Consider the following 20,860-nt stretch of genomic DNA (forward strand, 5'->3'; position numbering starts at 1 on the left):
AGAAAACGTTTTTTTTTCACCTCAAGGTCACCTTGACCTTTGACCTTCTGATTTCAAAATCAATATGGGTCATCTACTGGGCATGACTAACATACATACCAATTATGAAGTTCCTGGGTCCAAGCCTTCTATAGTTATTGAGCTGACACATCTACACATCTTTAACAATAATTAAAACACATTTGTATTCTATGATGAAGAAGTCTGATGATCAAAGTACTTTTAGGAACACAATGTGATGGAGCCTTAAGATTCTTAAAATTTAAAAATCCAAACAGTTTCATGGCATCTTTCAGTATTTGTAAGGAAGTGAAGGACATAAGATTCTCCCAACAAATTCACCAATTTTGGCATAGGGAGACAGGTCCGCCAATACATTTGAACTATTTTTTTATATTGCATGTCAGTTAAACGTTGTTGAAATGTAATATAATGAACTGTTATGTAACTTGTACAATATGTATATTCTTCTAAAATGGCAAGAAAAGTATATGGGGGGATTTCTTTCCACCCATGCAATTAATTATTGGTGGGGGGATATTTTGTCAAGGGGGAAATTGTCTGTCTTCCCCAGTCATCCGTAGGCACCCCAGCGTATCATAACCTGAGGGAGCCCTCAGTAAGCATTCCAGGTTTTCAAATATGCATATTATGCCTAAAGTAAAAGTCAAAGACATACAAACGACTTGTAACCGCTTTATTTCAAAACAAATTAAGCTTTATTGCAGTGAAGCAGAGTTACAAATTATAATACATGAAATAATCATAAATGCTTTGGAAACAAAAAAATATCAAGAAAATCAGACATAAAGAAGTTTAAAAATGTACTTGAAACAATTTAAACAAAGCAAAAGCATGAATAAAGGTTCTATATTTTAATATCTATTCATAAGCTATGAGCAAGTACCGTAGTCTGTGGTGCAGTTACCTTCTTCAATTTTGTTACAGCATGGGTTTCAATTTGTCATCCAACTCTTGCGAAGCATTTTGGTAAGAGCAATACATAATGACATTTACAACTGTGGTCCAGTTTCCTCGTATAATTTTGTCGTAGTGTGGGTTTCAATTTATCTACCAATACTAACCCAGCATTTTGGTGAGAGTAATAGGTTACAACATTTACCGAACACTTCAAATTTCATAGGTGGCTGTATCGACCAGAGATGGTGTTTTCATGTATATATATATAAAGTGGATAAAAGTTTGTTTCAGTGTAAGATTTTAATATATACCTCGAATGAAATATTCATTTTTGGTGTTCATGATGTAGATCACCATCTTACACAGAAACAAACAATTTTCAATTAGTAAATTGTTGTTTATCAGAAAGCCAAATTGTATGCAAAAATACGATCATTTTTGATATGATGAAATTGTGTCTCAGCCCTGTTCTGATGTTTGATTTGGGCTAAAATTACAAAAACAGTAAAAATGATCAAAATATTGTTGCACTGTTTGAAACAGTGAAATATCATTTTTATTTCACTGATGAATCTCTATAAGCCACCAGAAAATCAAAAATAAATAATAACATAAAATTATCACTCATCAATACAGCCAGCAATGCAAGTAAAACTATCACATTATAAATCATTCTTTACGTTATCATTATCAGGGCTTCTAAAACTTTGGAACCTCTATCGGTCCGGACCCGGCGACGACCCCCCCCCCCAAAAAAAATAAATAATCCCATTCATTATAATCTGTTTACAATAGACATGTATGATATGTTTTGATAAAGCACACTTTTGAAAATATATGTAATCTATATAAATTATTTCTACAATTTACATGTGGTCAGTTATTTCATTATATACATGGAACATAATTTAACATGTATTATGACATGTACACTAGCAGAATAAATTAACTATGCATGCAAAACACACAACATGTTTTTCTAGATTAAGTCCAAAAATAGCATCTTTTAAAGATGATTTAATTCTTAAAATTGCGAGATCATAATGTGGTTGTAATGATCTGTTATGGAGGCAATCAACATGTTTTCTCCAAACATCTCAAGAACTTTGAACACAAATTTCTTATCAAGCACATTTAACTTTTAATGCTAATATCATAAGTTACATGGTCAGTAGGTGACACAATACAGGATATACGGGACAAGGAAACCATATCGGGGGTGACAATGACTCCCATATCAGGTCTCCTACTAGCCCCGTAAAGTATATATCTCCCCAACAACCTCCATTCATCAAGACACCAACATTACTTGGAAATGCTTCATTAATTCATTGGAATCGGAAAAACAGACGCCATTTTGTGACATGATATAAAGATTAGCCACCCAGACCAAAGGCATTATGTTATTCATGTTGGAGGCGTGATATACTTTCATGTCATACAAATCAGTTCTACAACATTTTGTACAAAGAGTGCCTGTTTATTGCCTATTTATAATACATGATTGTTTAAACCATTGCACATTTCCATTTCTAATCCAATTATTGCATGATGTAAGTAAAGTTAAGCACTATAATTAAACAAGCATCCCATATTTCTAGAAACATGTTAAATCACATGATTAAGCTAAACCCGATATTTTTATTTTAGTAAAGTTAGTGTTATTGTGACATTCTTAAAGCTGTACTCTCACAGATATACTGTTTTTACAACTTTCTTTATTTTTTGTTTTGGAAAGAGCAAATTTTTGCGTAAATACCTGCAAGCCAATGATAAAAGGTTGCTGACAAAAGATCAGATCGCATATTTTCATATTTCCGTTCGAAAATTAAATGTTTTATGGCTTAAACCGTTACTAACGGTTTAAGAAAAATGCATAAAACATCTTGAAAATAAAAATCTGCAATCTAATATTCTGTCAACAAACTTATTTAACAGGTTTCCATGCATTTCGCAAAAAATGGCTCGTTTCAAGACAAAAAATTAAAAAAGTTGTCAAAATGTTCAATCTGTGAGAGTGCAGCTTTAAGAGATTTTGACCATGCAATGAGATTATCTATAATATGATAATCAAGACCAACTTATTTATATTCGCTAAAATCAAGACAGAGTAAGAAATGCAGCATAATAAAATAAAGTACTAAACTTATTATTCTTAAGAATTTTAAAAAACAAATTGACGCCAGGGCAAAGGGCGAAAAGTATGCCATTTTTCAACAGGAATGTAACCATTTAGATGTTTCATACAAAAATCAAATTTGCATGATAATGTTTTACAAAAAAAACCTCTCATGATCAGATATGATCATATACATGTTTATGTACAAGTACAAAAATTAATCAATGACTATCAATATAAAAAAAACATGAATTTAAAGCAGAAATTATTTTCAAGTAAATTACACCCACTCTTTCATAGATTTTCAACACAATGGCAGCAGAAATACCCATTGTTTTCCATTCAAAAACAAAACAAAACTTAGGGCTTTAATAAAAATGCATAGTACACAACATACATTTCAATTATGTATCATGTGTGTAAAGGATCTTTGTACTACGAATCAAAACAACAACCCACAAAGCAGTATTTAAAACAGAAATAACAAACGAGAACAACATCAGTAGACTTTAATGCTTGTCTGTATTCCTCAGTCATTCAAGGGCAATAACTTGACAAAACTTACAGCGACATGTATGCACCAAGCCAAAAATGTGCATATTGTCATTGGTAACATCATTACATGTGAACTTAGTCCAAGATTTTTTTGGCCAAGGTTGAAGATTTTACATGACACCACCCATGATGCGGATAACACCAAAGCTTTGACAAAACCTAGATGTTTTTCTTCAACAAACAAAAACAAATGAGCTAATAAGCTAATGGTGACTATATCTGCATATATGAGATTTCATTAATAGCACAATAAATATTCAGCCATCTTCCAGGAACACAGTCATTGCAGGGGGATGTCATTAGTGAGATTCAATGCAATCATCTTTGTGCCCAAAATCATTGAACAGTTTCCCCGCGATGATCACAAAGGCTCGCAGTGGTGGCTCATAGGCTTTCAAGTCATCTGTAACCTGGATGGGAATAGAAGTGTGAAAACGGTGTTAAAACATTTCGTGGTGCCATGTCACAATAAAGAGCTTTAAAAGCAAAGTTGCAAAAGATTAAATGAAAACTTCTATATGAAAAAAAGTTGAAAGTATCAAACTATGCAAAACATGGGCAAACCTCATCATCCTTCCCTTTCTCGCCCTTGGCCAGATTTGTCATCAGAGTCTCCTTGTATGGGGAAACCATCAAAGCACCCTGAAATACAATAAATATAAAAAATCCTTCCACTTTTTCTGATCTCTTCACAATGGCACTACCACATCATAAACAATAATCAATCAAAAATAACACTTTGAATATAAAAGTACTTGAACACCACTAATTTATAAAAAAAACAGTAAATAATTTTTTCTAACAACTATGACTTTTAATCAAGTTTAGAACTTCTGATAGCTTACAATCAATAAGGAGTAACGAGTACATGCACGTCCATCAAAGTGACAAACACATGACAAAAGCCATTACCTTTACAATCATCCTAGTGGCCATGTTGTGGTGTTTAGTGAGCGTTTTCTTGTAGGCGTTGCTGCAGGCAACCTTAACTGCCCCGCTGTCTGACTTCCCCCCAGGTTGCTTGCTCGCCTCGTGCTCTGTGATCAATTCCCAAAACACCTCACACAGGTACTCCAGACCTCTGTAGGAAAACTTGGATCGTGAAGTAAATGTTTATGAAGCTTACCATTAAACATAGAGGATTGAACATAGAACTACATGATATTTATTTGAGATCTAGAAAATTGGGGAAGTAACCATAAACATAAGAGCAAGTGCATATTATTTTGATTATGCAAGGAATATATATTAATTTTACTCATAGCATAGTTTACTGCTTAAATAGATGTATAAAGTTAATATAGTAAAACATCCCGAGATTTTATATACCTGTACTGTTGGAACAGTTACATTTTGTACCACTAGAGAAAATAGAGATAATGTCTAGTGCCTGGGGCAGGACAGCTCTGTTCAGAGCTTAAAATTTGTCTCCCACTGTCCCCCCCCCCCCCCCCCCCCCCTTGCTTTTTGGTATTAAAACTTTATTACTGAGGTGATTTCATGTGTTGGCCCTTGTTATTCAGCCAAAGACTTTCATATTTACCTGAGGCTGCTGGCAATACTTGTAGTTATCACTAAATGGAGACTTCATAATGCTCTTATAACTACATGTACATAGCATCGTAAACTATTAAATATCCCACCGTTTGAGCCAGAGAGCACCAACTGTGCCAGACTTGTCGTTCTTGTCCTCTTTTTTATCTTTCTCATCCTGCAGCAGGTCCTTTAACTGGCGGAATTTCTCCCGATCTGTATCAAACTTTGTGCGCACTTTCTGAAATTTATACATCCAGATAATGACTGAACACAATAATTAAAGCGCTGATAGTGCTGCATGAACAGGGTTTTATACGGGTTTTCACCATTATGATTCACCATCATGTGTGTATTAATAAGGTGCTGATATGTAGCACAGCGAATCTAAGAGTCCCCGTGTATAACAACCACAGGGCCAGATTTTGGCCCCAGGTTTATTGAAGCATGATGGTAAATGACAAATTAATATTTTATTGACAATAAAGTTAATATCGCTGTGTAAGCAGGCAAACGAGGATCCTAGCATAACTCCATCCTATGGTGTTACAATATGAGTTAGGCTTGCCAAGGATTTATTAACTAAAGAAATAAAATAGAAATTGGTTTATCATTCAGGGTGAATTTAAAATATACACTAAAACTGTTTCCGGTTGGTAATTAGATGTTGGCATTAACACAGACTATACTAATTATGAAATTGAAAACGATCCTTTTCAGGGCCACTGTTAAAATTTTAAATAGTATTTTAAAATGATATATACATTATTTACATAAACAAGAGGGCCCTGAAGGCCCTGTATCGCTCACCTGATCCAATTCAAGTGTGAAATAAGTGTTTTCAGGGCGAGGGCAATTGTGACAAAACTCTTCCCTATCAGCCTTAGACCACAATTTGAAGGGTCATCTTTATTTCAGCTACTTAAGATCATATAAGGTAAAGTAAGATGGTAAATTGGTTATATGGGCTTTACCGCATACCAATTCAGGTTATATGGTGCAAAACAGGACTAAAGATTTGGGTTTCACATCTCATTCACATCCAAATATAATCATGAGGTATGGAATCAAAACATTTTTACCTGCTGGAATTAAAAAATATATTACTTAGATCCTTCCTAGTGACCAATTTCTTTTTTATAATATTACGGATGATTTTTTTAATATCAACGATGACCCAGTTGCAAACCTTACCTTGCTGTAATAAGTACATTCTGATCAGGTTTCATATAGATAAAGTAGAAAATATGGCCTCAACAGTGCTTTAACAATGTTTTCTATGATTTGACTACGTGACCTAGTTTTTGAACTCAGGTTATCCAGTTTCAAACATGACATAGACTTCATAAACACAAACATTCTGACATAGTTTCATGGGGATTAAAGAGAGAATGCAACCTCTATAGTGTTTACAAAGTTTTTCTATGATTTAACCTAGTGGCCTGGTTTTTGACCTCTGATTACCCAGTTTCAAACTCTACCTAAAGATCATCATGAATAACATTCTGATCAAGTTCCATGAACATAAAGTCATAAATGTGACCACTAGAGTGTTAACAAGCTTTTCCTTCAATTTGACCTGGTGACCTAGTTTTTCACCGCACATGAATAAGATTTGAACTTGGCCTATCAATCAATATACATTCTGAAAGTTCATGAACATACAGTCATAAATGTGACCTCTAGAGTGCTAACAAGCTTTTCCTTTGATTTGACCTGGTGACCTAGTTTTTGACCGCACATGACCCAGATTTAAACTTGACTTAAAGATTATTAATATAAACATTCTGACCAACTTTAATGAAGATACAGTCATAAATGTGACCTCTAGAGTGTTAACAAGCTTTTCCTTCAATTTGACCTGGTGACCTAGTTTTAAACCGCACATAACCCAGATTCGAACTTGACCTAGAGATCATTAATATTAACATTCTGACCAACTTTCCTGAAGATACAGTCATAAATGTGACCTCAAAAGTGTTAACAAGCTTTTCCTTCAATTTGACCCAGTGACCTATTTTTTACCGCACATGACCCAGATTTAAACTTGACTTAGAGATTATTAATAATAACATTCTGGCCAACTTTCATGATAAACATTTATAAATGTGACCTCTAGATTGTTAACAAGCTTTTCCTTAAATGTGATCTGGTGACCTAGTTTTTGACCGCACATGACTATGATTCGAACTTGGCCTAGAATTAATCAATATATACATTCTGACTAAGTTTCATGAACATACAGTCATAAATGTGACCTCTAGAGTGCTAACAAGCTTTTCCTATGATTTGACCTGGTGACCTAGTTTTTGACCGCACATGACCCAGATTTAAATTTGACTTAGAGATTATTTATATAAACATTCTGACTAACTTTCATGAAGATACAGTCATAAATGTGACCTCTAGAGTGTTGACAAGCTTTTCCTTCAATTTGACCTGGTGACCTAGTTCTTGACCGCACATGACCCAGATTCGAAATTGCCCTAGAGATCATTAATATTAACATTCTGCCCAACTTTCATGAAGATACAGTCATAAATGTGACCTCTAGAGTGTTAAGCTTTTCCTTCAATTTGACCTGGTGTCCTTGTTTTTGACTGCACATGATCCAGATTCGAACTTGACCTAGAGATCATTAATATTAACATTCTGACCAACTTTCATGAAGATACAGTCATAAATGTGACCTCTAGAGTGTTAACAAGCTTTTCCTTCAATTTGACCTGGTGACCTAGTTTTTGACCGCACATGACCCAGATTCGAACTTAGCCTAGAGATCGTTAATATTAACATTCTGACCAAGCTTCCTGAAGATACAGTCATAAATGTGACCTCTTAGAGTGTTAACAAGCTTTTCCTTTAATTTGACCTGGTGACCTAGTTTTTAACCCCAGATGACCAAATATCGAACTCATCCAAGATTTTATTGAGGGTATCATTCTGACCAAGTTTCATTAAGATTGTGCCAAAATTGTGACCTCTAAAGTGTTAAAAGTCAAATTGTTGACGACGGACGACGACGACGGACACAGGGCGATCACAATAGCTCACTATCATGTGATGTTTTAAGCGGGGAAACTGTACGATCATTGAGATCAATGAGATCTTTGTGTCACGTGATGGAATGATGCGCTTTGAGTGGATAGTAATTCTTTGTTTACGTTTCGATGTTCATTCATTTTTGGGCGCAGGGATACTACTTTAATATTATCTTTATTTAAGTTCAACAAATTAAATGATTCAAATAGATATTGCGTTATGATTGCTTCTTGCTTTGTCAAATCTAGCTCGGTTATTGGAAACATAGCTTGCAATTTATATAGTCCGCACTTTCTCAAACTATATTTTGGGTGGTAAAGAGGCAGACGACACTTGTTACTATTAATAGGCATTTTATGTTGAGAGTGTCAAGTTTGTGGCTACACTGAACAGGGTTGAAAACAACCCCGTTCAAAAATTGTTTCTCCGCTCTTTTACATTAAATATCATGAGTCTATAACAATTCATCATTGACAGTGTTATGATGTTTTATTTCACTATGATTTCCAAAACTGTTTTGAAGTTTATATTTTGCATTGTATAAAGGTTTATCAAGATATTATTAAAAATATTGACTTAGATCCAAGACTGTTTCAAGCTACAACTTAATCTTCAATGAAATGACAAACACTTCATTAAAACGTTTAATTTATGAAACATTTTTTTAAATAAAACAGTACAGCAAGTTCTGCTTATTTATACAATAGAACATGAACTTAGTAAAAAATATATGAAAAGGTAAGACAACTTTTCCATTTAAAATTCTGATCAGGTTAACTGAATAACGGTAGATTTCAGCTCACTTACCGTTATATTTCCTAGCATATCATCCCTTGTCATTGAAAACTGTGAGCCCATTGACTCTGAAAATGGAATTAAATGTCATTCATAGAATGTAAAGATTGTATTTTGATATTATGAATTATATTATGAAAACAGTGTTAATTGCTGAAGAGAAATAATGGTTGTATTTCTTAAGATCCATTACCAAAAAAAAAAATTTAGGAAATACTGTTCTGTTCTTCAGTAAAAATGAGTTTAAAGGGTTTTAAATCCTGGGACTACATAATATTTACCTGTATGGATGGAAAAGTTACCATGGCACGGGGTTTAAGACAACAGACTTTAAAAAATTGTCTATCGTACCCATGTTACCCCCGCCCCACTTCGTACCATCCAGCTGGAGAGATTGTACCACATATAGATCATATAGTCAAATGTGTTTGATCGAGTGAATTAACAATTATTACAAATTGTATTATAAAAATATATTTACAAAATTTGATGTTTGTGTTAAATTAGTATATAATTATAATCAATAATGGCCCACAAAATTGTGAAATTTTAATTTAAAAGTACCCAGTTTATTTCACAATGGTTTATATTGTTACAATGCTCAAACATTGTGCTAGATAATGTGCTTCACTTGCATGTTGTTGATAATAATTAATATCTTATGTTTATATATGAAAACAAAATACAATTTTAAAAGTAAAAATTCCCTTTATCTCGGGAGTTACATGCTAGTACATTGTGATAAAGCTGCTTTATATGAAATAAATATATAATCGATATATAATTCTAGTCGTATGTCATGTTTTTACACCACTGTGTTCTACTAAGAGAGACGTTTCACACCATTTTATCTCCATTAGGGACCACATTAGCTCATACTTAAAACACTGTAAAAAACCGCCTTTAATAGTTTATACATGTATGTGGTACGATGTCTCCAAGAATGGTATGATATTAAAAAGTGGTACGATATTATAATGGTATGAAGTCTCCTACATCTGACCCAAGCCCCTCCCCCCATCAGCACTACCTTCACCCTTGATAACCTTTAAGCGTTCTCGTAACTGAAACTAAGCCGTACTTGTTTCAATATATCTTCTATTTGTAACTCATACAGTACTATACACAATACTGAAACTTAGTGTAACGTAACCTAAGAATTGTGTTGCCTGCCACAAACTCAAAAATAACACATAAAATGGTAACTTACTGACAATCTCAGCAGCACCAGACGCTGCCTCTAGAAATTCTTCTGTTAAGACACCATCTGTGTTGTCGACAGTTGGGAATTTTTTCTGTTCTGCAATTACGGTCGGCATTTTGGTTTCTTTTCTGTTTAGTTGCAACGTCGCCGGTTTCCGGAAATGAGTGTTCCTAAAATAAACAAAATAAAGAAACATCTAGACCCCGGCAACCGGTACACCGTAATGTTGTTTGTTACCTTCATTGGTGTTACTTCCCTTAGAAAATGCTGCTTCATTTACCACGATGTAAACAAAGAGTTGCATAATGATTTTGCAAGAATAGATACAGTAATGATGGATAAATTTCTCGTAAACAAGAGGAAATTGGAGAGTGCCGATGATTTCGATGAAAATCATCACACAAAAAAGTACAAACAGGAAGCAAATGACTATGAGGCGCTGTCCATTAAAACTTTGATCATCAGACCATTAAAATGGCGTGACTTAAGGGCTGAAAACTTGGATTGTGACTATGGCATATTGTTTAGCAAAGTCAATGCAGACCGTATTCTTTGCCAATGCGAACGTATGTTGAATTATAATGAAGGGCAGCTGGCAAAAGTTAAAATATTTGGCAAATGGCACGACATTCCAAGAAAGCAGGTACGTTCCCATCTTCCCATGGTTTTAAAGTGTATCATGCTGTAAAAAAACGTCACTGTCAACACTGTCTCTCAGCTTTTTGCGTATGGGGTCGGTCCTTTCATGCGGGGAAATTTGCCACACAAAGCTACACGGTATTTCGAATTTATAAACACTATTACGTGAAATTGAATTGACACATGTCATATACAGTAGAGAATCACATACAGTTAGTTGAAGCTTGATAGTAGTGACAGCATACTGCAGGCAAAAAGTACATAATTTTACATGTATCTTGGCTATATCTGGGACCAATAACAAATTTCATCCTACTCCCCGGCTAAATTTTGTCCAATTTTGAAATGAATATTAATTGTTCATGCTAGGACAACCCAACGCGGTATTTTGATCTATATACATCTTTGGAGAAGCTATTCGCTTTTAAATAACGTGGACGGTACGGAAACTCTTATTCTTTTTACAGTATCGATGCAGGGCCACGTGTGTGGCAATATCGCACCGTTTGGACTATTTGTATTCACAAGTGAGGGAGGGTCCCAAGTGAAAACTTTAAAAGCAGGTTAAAGCAAAGTGCATATTATGTGGTATTATATCAGTGCTTTGAAGGCACCTAAGGTGGTGGATGTGACAAGGCTCTTTGGGAGGCGGTTTCCTAGAACAATCGTGTCACTCCTTAAGTACTGAATGATGCCCTGCAATAGCGGGTCATGTATCTCACCAAGAGACCTTTAAATGACATTCCCTGTGGGTGTTAGCCTTGGCTAGGTACAGCGATTAGGTTGTTAACTACCATATAGAGCATGACCGCTTTAGCCTAGTCCCTCTCCGCTGCTGTAGGCTCTCCCAATCTAGTATTTTGAGCATTGCGGAGACGCTGCTTTTACTTGAGCAATTTCCAAAGACGAATCTGGCAGTTCTGCGTTGCACCGCATCAACTTTGTTGATGTTGGTTTGTGTGTAGCGGTCCCAGATAGTGACAGCATATTCGACTTGGGACCTGATGAAGGTCTTGTAGCAGGCCTCTTTAGTGGCTCATGGGCATGATAATAAGTTTGGGCTAAGGAAGGTTGTAATGTCTTTTGCGTTTTTGGTTCTCATATCGATATGCACATTCAAGGACAGGTTGACTGGAGAGTAGTTAACGTCTCACGTACATGTATTGTGAAGTAGGGAGATATGAGCAAACAATCAAACTACAGACCATTTTCCCTTACTGTGCGTCCCAACTGAACATGACAATCAACAACCTCCAAACAAGCCTCGTCAGCTCTCAACAGGTAGACGCCATCTTGTTTGGCCTGTGGAAAGTGTTCGACAAGGCGTCCCACAAGCGCCTTGCACTGAAGCTAAACCACTATGGTGTGCGAGGGAAGTTATTGGATTTGATCAACAGCTTTCTAGGTTACCGAAGCCAGTAAGTCACCCTGAATAAGAAATTTTCAAGGTCTGTACATGTAACATCAGGTGTCCGTCCCCAAGGAACCTTTATCTCCTGTTCTTATATTAATGTATATCAATGACCTGCCTCAGTGTGTTCAGTCTTCCACTAGACTGTTTGACGATGATGTATAGGATCATCAAGACCGCTGCAGATGTTCAGGCCCTACAGGACGACCTTAACACACTACAGGATTGGGAAAAGAAGTGGCTAATGGGATTCAACCCTGACAAGAGTGCGGACCCCCGTATCTCTAACAAGCGGAAGTACATAACTGCCGAATCCATGTATATAGCTAATCTAAGAAATCAAAATATTTTGGAGCTGTCCTCACTAACAACCTGTCATCTCGATATTCTTGTCTCTGCATCATTTGCAGGCATGCTTATAAATCTGTTAATGTGCCTGCATAATGCGTCTGTTAGCCTATCTATGGCACGCCCCACAGATGGGTGGGAAATTCCATGTATTTCAGCAATTAATAAATGGTGAGCTTCCGTGGCGAAAATATAAGGGTAACAAGCACAGAGAGCAGATGTAGCGGCAAGTTTCGTCTTGTTGGAGCATCAAGTTCATTGAAAACAACACCCACTATCATGACGATTGTTTCTGGATAAAAACGGTATCTCTCCCGAACTTCCACTCTTGACAAACTCTCCAACGGGTTGGCCCTGTCCTTGAGTACTCTGGGAATCCGCTGTTGCCCATACATTGCGATTCTCTGCAAACGCTGGAATCGATCTACATAGTTGTCGGCCATTTTTTGAGTTTGAGACAAAAATTGAGAGTGCTACAAGGCTGTCTCAAATGTTGGACTTTGATTTCTTGAATTTGAGAGTGAGGTATTTTGTGAACATTGAAATGAGTTTCGGGAATCGAGAGGGTATAGAGTCAGGCTCGGTGGCTTTGTTGGGGTTAAGACCATGAACCATTTACAGACCGACATTATACATCAGGGTAAGGGATTTCTGCGTGTTCAGGTAACGGTGTATTACCCTCATTGGCAAATACTAAATAATGACGAAAACTGCATGTTCAGTATTTCTTTCTTCATGGTCGCATCAACGTGATTTATACCATTTCTCTTTGTGGTGCGACACCGTGCTGTAACACTTTTTACTTTTCACAGAGGTGTAAAGCTTCTAGGTCTTGTCCCCTGACACCAGTTCGCTGATGTACTGGTTACGGTCCTTCTAGCATTCCTTCCCTGTGGCGAGTTGGATCTTTCTGTACTTTTCTCAATCTTGTCTTGTATCGGATCGTCGAGCTTTCTTGTATGCACGTTTCTTCATGTAAGTTGAACGGCGAATGGAGCGGTTACACTGCGGTTGGTTGTAGCGAGCTGAAGTCATCCTCGACGGGACAAACTTGCTTATAGCAGCAGTGCACTCCTTCTTGAATGTATTCCATAATGTGTTGATAGGCGTGGAAGTACAGAACTCTGCAGTGAACAGGGATGCAAAATTATGTATGTTTGATACCAATGCTTACTAAGTCAGCTGATTTCCAGAGATGAATAAGGTGGGGTTTAGGTTTAAGTCGGGGATCGAGGTGCGTGGCCCAGGGTTTGGGTGACTGTCATGGACAGTTTGGAGTAGAATTGATGGGTGGTACAGATGATGGTCATTAACAATGTGCTTTCGGTAGTACGAGCTGTTGCAAAAATGTGATTGGATCATAAGAGTTCGGCGCAAAAACACATTAGTAAATGATCCGTACAGACCTGAGAGGATTTTCAACATGCTCTCAATTATTTGATTACCGTCTGTCGGCTCAACCTGGCTGATATTTTTGTACATTTTAGACCGTTGACACACAATAGCCTATTTAAATATAAACAACCTAAACTCGCCTGTTCTCCAATATTTATGCGTTTTTGTTGTATCTATGTATATTGTTTGTCTATTTAGATTTGGCTTTTGGCCCTTGACAGTTGTAATAAATTAGTTATGCCTGTTGGGCTTGTCCCTGTAGTTTCCGCTGCTTTATTATGTTATATAAACAGTTTGTATTATCGTGCAGGTTGCGCATGGTGACCCGGGATTGTCATACACGTTTTCAAACAACACGGTGCCCGCCCGGCCATGGACACCATTCCTCGATGACATCAGGGATGCCGTCTCAGATGTCACCGGTCACTCCTTCGACTTTGTTCTCATCAACAGGTTAATTTGTCTTTCGTAAAAAATACCGCATTTATTATTTTCTCGTTTTCATTTTAAAACATTTGTAAATATTGTTTTTGTGCAGCCATTTAGCTGTAACTACATGCATATCAAATAGAGCGTAACTTCCGACTTCTGTAAACTAAAAATTGCCAGTCACATTGACAAGTACAAATGTAAATAATTATAATTATTTTACCATTTCACTTTGCATTTATTGTATATTAAAAATGGTGTTAATTTGCATGCTGAAAACAAGTGAAAATGACTTCAGATATAAGAACGGTTGCGATCACATGGGGGAACACCGCGATGACGAGAAAGACCTCGTGCACGGGTACCCAATAGCGTCCCTGTCGTTAGGACAACCTCGCGATTTCATCTTTAAGCACGCGGATTCCCGCGGCAAGAAAGCTAAACGCAGTATAGAACCCTTGAAACTCCTGCTGGAGCACGGGAGCCTGTTGTTGATGAAACACCCGACAAACACATACTGGTACCACGCTTTGCCTCAGCGGAAGCGTCTCTTAGGTGTGAGGATTAACATGACGTTTAGGCAGATGGTTCCAGCGTCCAATAGCGGAAATAAGACTACAAAGCCTAAAGCAGAACTTCCTTAACGTTCAATCTATGCTTTTATCCTGCAATTTTCCTGTTGAATGGGACTTCGAAGAATCGTTTGAACTTGTCTTTGAAATACAAACTTGTTTTGTGAACTCTTTGAGCGTATCATCTCATTTTCAGACAAATACTTTAGATTTAGAACTTATGCCAATCGGAGCCAAACTTTGTCTTGAAGTTATATTTTCAGCTTGAGTAAGACCAGTTTAAGTAAGCTACATGTATTTATGCATTAATGCCTGCTACATTCACAGTCGTTTGGTGGGAATGAAGTCCTGCTTCGGTGTCATATAACCTGTAAAAATAATGACTCTTTCCAGATTTCAGATTACACTTTGATATATCTGAAAAATAATTACTTTCTGGTTAAATGTCACTAAATTATTTACAGTTCGTATGAAACCAAAGCATGAGTTCATTCCCATCAAACAACTGTGGCTACATTCTGAGCGCATGACGGGTGTAACTACATGTAGTTATATTCGTTATTATAAAACCTGCCATCCATGTAATGAACATACAAGTCTGTCCAGAATGATGTATTTGTTTTTCACTTTCTAAAGATGATCGTTTGTTTTAGCGCCAGCGGGTCAATTGCACTCAAATCCTGGGTTACTAGACGACACATGAGCGTTCTTATCATGTCCCGGAGTTTTTATTAAAATGAGAATAATCTGATAAAGCCAACATGTATCTAGATAAGCATTTGCACACTGTGAACACAAGGATGAGATTGGTGAAATTGGTTCTTTTTAGTGTTGTCATCGGTATGTTTATGTTTATACATATGATCATTATTTATCAATTTCATTTTGGTATTTTAATCATGTCATTTTGTGTGCCTTCAGTTTGATTAAGCAAATTATTCCCAATATATATACAAATGTGTTAGTGCGTGTACGTGTGTGTGAGATACTGTTTGCTCGGTTTAACATTTCAAAACACCTCCGACCCCAGAGTATTTTACAAACCTACGTGCAGCAGTGGTTCCATTTAACTGGTCAATATTTGCTGATTGTCTATATCAGTTCCCTTGTTGTACTCCATACCATCCGCAGTATGGCAAAACATTCATTAAGAAGGCCAATAAGCTATACAGTAAGCACTATCTTTAATACCGGACAGGCCTGACGACGGCTGGAAAAGAAGAGGAAGTAAACGCGGCTCTAGATCACGTAAACGGCACGTACCAACATCATCTATGTGACGAGATTAAGAAATTGCACTGCGACCATCTCGACCACCATATTGAAGTGCACGTGGACGGGGCGGTGTGCGGCACGGATGGAGTCACTTACAGCAGTCAGTGGGTGATACACAACTTTATGTATTGCTTTGACACCAAGAATAATTTGTATTTACCCAAATATAACAACACGTACATGTACACATGTGGGCGTTTAAACTTATTTATTCTTTTTTATATTTATTCAGTTGCGAATTCGCGAAGAGCCGATGTTACTACATACTAAATCATAACAACTACTATGCCCATAGCCACATCCAGATAGTGTCACTCAACGTCCACAACCTGGGCCCGTGTCCTGCCCGCACGACCGCTCCTCCCACACCAACCATCGTCGCGGCATCTACACAAGCTGCAAGGTGTCAAGATATTTTTCCGATCAATATATTTTAACAAGACTATCGAGCCCATAACACATCGCACGCTGTCAGCCTGTTGTTCACGTATCTTATCTTACTAAATATATATGTCTTACGCGTACATTAAGTTCAGTCATATATGCTTAACATGTCAAACAGATGGGGGATCACTTTCAAATAAATGTAGTTTGTTTTTCCTTTAAGTTATCGTAGGTTTGCGGCGTTGGTGCAACAATTTCGAAGCGGGTGTTCAATTTTCCATGATGGATATTTTGAAATAAGTTTTCACAAAGTTTAGCACATATTGACATCAAAGGCAACGCCACATCAAAAAGGTGCCGACATGCAAAGACATTTGACATAAATTATATCATTTATATTCATTTTGAACCCGCTTTACTAGCATGGTTGGACAAAATCTGTCCAGCAGTCCTCCGACGACGACGGTGTCGGCGACCGCACTTATGATGGCGGTGTTTTGTCTGAACAAAGCCACCATTCCTTGTAATTCCGGTCACATACAGCTTACATGTGGCTCCGATGGCAGACTTTATCCGAACCCGTGAGTTGTTATTCTGTTATATACAAGAGGAAACAATTACTTAGTATTTTGTTTATTTCACATGGTCTAGTGGTATACATGTACATGTATTTACGTGCCTCCTCCTTGTCACACAAACTTCTAAGAGATCTTGGGTTCTAGCAACAGCAAAAACATGTAGGCTTGAGTTTAACCGATGAAACGGTCTCCAGTTTAATTCATTGTATCAGCTTATATATCTTGGTGTCTTCACAATCGATCACAAACTAATTCTATTTAAGTACCGTGACATTTTTAACGTAACGATTTTTTACCACTGATGGTTTTATCCTTGGTGTTCTTTATTGTACGTTTTCTGACAGAAGAAGATCCAGTTTGTCGTATACTAGTGATATCTTGCCGACTTGACATACATCTTATCTTACTTGATCTTGTACAGGTGCGAGTTGCTGAAGGAGCAGTGTAACACTCCTAACCTTGCGACGTCTCCCCTCTCGGTATGCGGTGCTTGAGAACGACACGACCATGTGGAGCATTGTACAACTGCAAATGCGTTCAATAAAATGATTTGAATTTTGTCATTTGTTGGTCCCCCCCCCCGAATATAACGTATATACCAAATTCAATTTAGCTCAAGGGAGGAGGCATGATTTGAGTTCTCTGGCCCTTCTTCAACAGCAACGTCAAATTCACTGTCGAGTCGGTATCATAGCGAACGTTTTGTTTTTAATTGTGGTATACAGCTCTCTAAATGGAAACCAAATAACCCTGCGTTTTCCCCATGTCCCTTTCTGGTAGTTTTATAGGTATCTTTCTATGGTTTGTAGGCTCGCGCAATTTGGACAGAATTGTATACACATCATAAAAATGCAATTTAATTTAATTGGCACTATATATAAGCGGGAAGTATGAACCCGTTTGATCAAAAAGTACATTTGCATTTCATTTTTTCTCGCTTGATTCGCTCTTTCGTCATTTATTTTCTATACATTTTATTGTCTTTATCTGTTTTTGAATATATTATTATATAAGAAATAAAAGTTTTGCGCTGGATTATAATTCGACTTCGTCTCGCAATACGTGAACTATATTGGACATATGTAACAAATTATCAGAGAAACCACGATGGAAATAAAATATAAGAACTTACAATATTGGGTTATTTATTAATTATTTGTACTTAAAGGTCTTTGGAATCCATTTAAAATTTAAGCAGTATTACGGTTTCCGGTCCTACAATAAACGTTACGCCGGATTCCAGTGACACTTTTATGATAGTGTTCTATATACGGAAATAATTTCTAATAGATCATAAACATGTTCCAATTTTCTTCAAACGTTGGCAGGAACAGGAAAAGCGGGAATATAATAAATAAATAATTTAAAACGCAGTCGTCTCTAATACTTTCGATCAAGACGAAGACTTCGGCGCAAGGGTATGATTTCGATCATAAGCGAATGTGGATACAGATTGCACGATGGTCAAATATATAATCGAATCAATCTTCTTCAGCTTAAGTGCGTCGTGGGCTCAAATGTCACATCCCCCTTTCCCAATTATAACAAATGACAGTCAATTTGTTAATTAGAAACAAAATTCGTAACGTTGGTGTCGACTATGTTCCATTTAAAAACATAATTCACTCTAGATGAACACAGAGTTAAGAAGTGCCCTTTAAGCGAGGAGCCTGGCTAATCAACGGGGTTGAGAATGGGCAAAGAAGACTACTCCGGGCCAGAACGAACTGGCAATAAAACCAGCTGTGCACATTATAACCTGTATGTCCATTTAGTATGCGATATTTGGAATATAGCTCATTCTTTTAATGATTGGGATGTCGTCTTCAGACAAACTGCGGCAATAACACTTGACGTCATCAGTGCTGCAATAAAAAGCTGCCAGAGGTCCGCTAAAAAGCAATGTTGCCAACGATGGTCAATTTACCATTTATCTATAATTAATAATTTAATGGTGTATTATATATTAATAGCTATTACTTTAAATGGAAAAATATAATGGTCTGATGTTTTATTGTGAGTTATTTGAAAATATACAAGTGCGTATTGCGACGCGGTAAGGGGGAGAATTGTGTTGATCTTCAGAGCACATTATTGTAGGGAAGCTAGCCGTTTTGACTTATATTGACTATAATCGATTCAATAAATAATAGTCAAGCCCGACGTCACTTTTCTCGGGCAATATGATGAAGGTGTCGGATTAGTAATAAAAGCCGTCTGTCTGGACATGTCAGTATAAAATAATGTGTTTGCTAGCAATCGTGTAAAGGCACCTTTTTGAAAACAGTCCTGTTTGTTGTTTTTTTTTCGAAAATCAAAATACTCGAACCCTTCCCGAATCCAGCCACTCCCATATATTGCAAAACTGCTTTGTTGAAATGAAATCGTGTCGTATGTCGCGCCACAATGCACTATTCCATATAATAACCTTTACAAACCAACAATGGTAATAAATGTGCATCCATGATTTGACGATATGGTAGGTCAGATGATAGTGAAGGTGGCGTTACTCAGAACATGCTTTGTCCATTGGTCTGCATCTGTTGTAAAATCATATATCAATTATAATGAGATTTTATTGTGTGAGAAATTCAGGAAAATGACATAGTTCCGTTTGCTGCTGTACGCTACTGTAGGTATGTTTATATAGTTATAATGGCATAAACTAAAATTACTGACTAAGTCTTCGACACAAGATTCATTCTTAATAATCCTTTATTACATCCATACCAATAACAACATCACAGAATATTATCAGGCTGTATGTCACCAGCAATCAGAGGACAAAAACCAGGTAGCATTGATTTTCTCCTCTGTCTGATGATAAAATACCTGAATAAGCATTTTTTCCCAGCATCTTTTTAGATTGGGTGTGGCACTTGATGGTGAACCAAAAATACAGGATAAAACAACCAAACAACAAAAACACTAAAACACACTGGGTAATGTTTTACCTGGAATGTTGAAATATTTGAGGAATGTTTGGAATTTGTTTAAAAGGAAACTGATGATATTATTTACTATGTTTATAAATTAGCGAAGGATTTAGACACTTGTAGGTCAGTTGAACTTACTTCACCTTAATCAGAGAGGTTTCGTTGATCAAAGTTTAAACCACATTTTGTTGTATTTACTATTATGTGCATTAGTACAAATGTAATAAGATTAATACTTTGAACAAAAAATCTAATTACTGTAATGTAATAATACTCAGAGATTTATGGTGAAATGGACAGTTTTGAGCTGTTTTATGTTTGTTTTTCTAAGGGATTATGTGAAGTAAATATCAATGGTGTTTTGTTGTTGTTGTTGTTGTTGTCATAATTGTCATGCATAGACATCAGTAAAATTCATAATTCAGACATCATGCATCATTAAAAATTCTATATATATAACATATGAGCAGGATTAAATGCCGAATGTGCAGCAGGTCCCATAACTCTAGCTAATTAACAGTTATGTCCCTTAATTATTTGGGGAAAAGCAGATAAGCCTTAATATCCGCTTGCGGTTGTTTTGTTTTTTTGTTATCTTTCTGCAGCTTTTTAATGAAGCATTTTAAGTATTTCCTTAGATATATGCTTACATCTGCAGCCACATCTCATCTACTCCCCAGAAAATTTCCCTTTCTTTGTTTAAGTTGATGATTGATGCTTTATA

General features: G+C 36.5%; 3 protein-coding genes across 3 annotated transcripts in view; 2 read left to right on the forward strand and 1 right to left on the reverse strand.

Annotated features, from left to right (window-relative positions):
* Positions 1-680: 680 nt before the first annotated feature.
* LOC128232227 (pleckstrin homology domain-containing family A member 8-like) lies at positions 681-10,350 on the reverse strand. Its single transcript, XM_052945664.1, has 6 exons — positions 10,176-10,350; positions 8,978-9,033; positions 5,239-5,369; positions 4,508-4,676; positions 4,160-4,237; positions 681-4,005 (listed from the first exon to the last, which is right to left on the reverse strand). Exons 1-6 carry the CDS (start codon positions 10,282-10,284, stop codon positions 3,895-3,897), a joined length of 654 nt encoding a protein of 217 aa, XP_052801624.1. The 5' UTR covers positions 10,285-10,350; the 3' UTR covers positions 681-3,894.
* A 69-nt stretch (positions 10,351-10,419) lies between these two features.
* On the forward strand, positions 10,420-17,759 carry LOC128232226 (DNA oxidative demethylase ALKBH2-like). The gene is made up of 7 exons (XM_052945663.1): positions 10,420-10,812; positions 14,273-14,415; positions 14,690-15,803; positions 16,162-16,342; positions 16,471-16,641; positions 17,045-17,203; positions 17,622-17,759. The coding sequence occupies exons 1-3, from the start codon at positions 10,501-10,503 to the stop codon at positions 15,033-15,035; spliced, it is 801 nt and encodes a 266-aa protein (XP_052801623.1). The 5' UTR covers positions 10,420-10,500; the 3' UTR covers positions 15,036-15,803; positions 16,162-16,342; positions 16,471-16,641; positions 17,045-17,203; positions 17,622-17,759.
* A 1,652-nt stretch (positions 17,760-19,411) lies between these two features.
* LOC128231690 (unconventional myosin-Ic-like) overlaps positions 19,412-20,860 on the forward strand; it is a 30,916-nt gene continuing 29,467 nt past the window's right edge. The window contains exon 1 of the mRNA XM_052944775.1: positions 19,412-19,429. The gene's annotated coding sequence lies outside the window, so the exon portion shown is untranslated. The remainder of the gene's footprint in view (positions 19,430-20,860) is intronic.

This window comes from Mya arenaria, chromosome 4 (assembly GCF_026914265.1).
Source record: "Mya arenaria isolate MELC-2E11 chromosome 4, ASM2691426v1".
Classification (NCBI taxonomy): Eukaryota; Metazoa; Mollusca; class Bivalvia; order Myida; family Myidae; genus Mya; species Mya arenaria.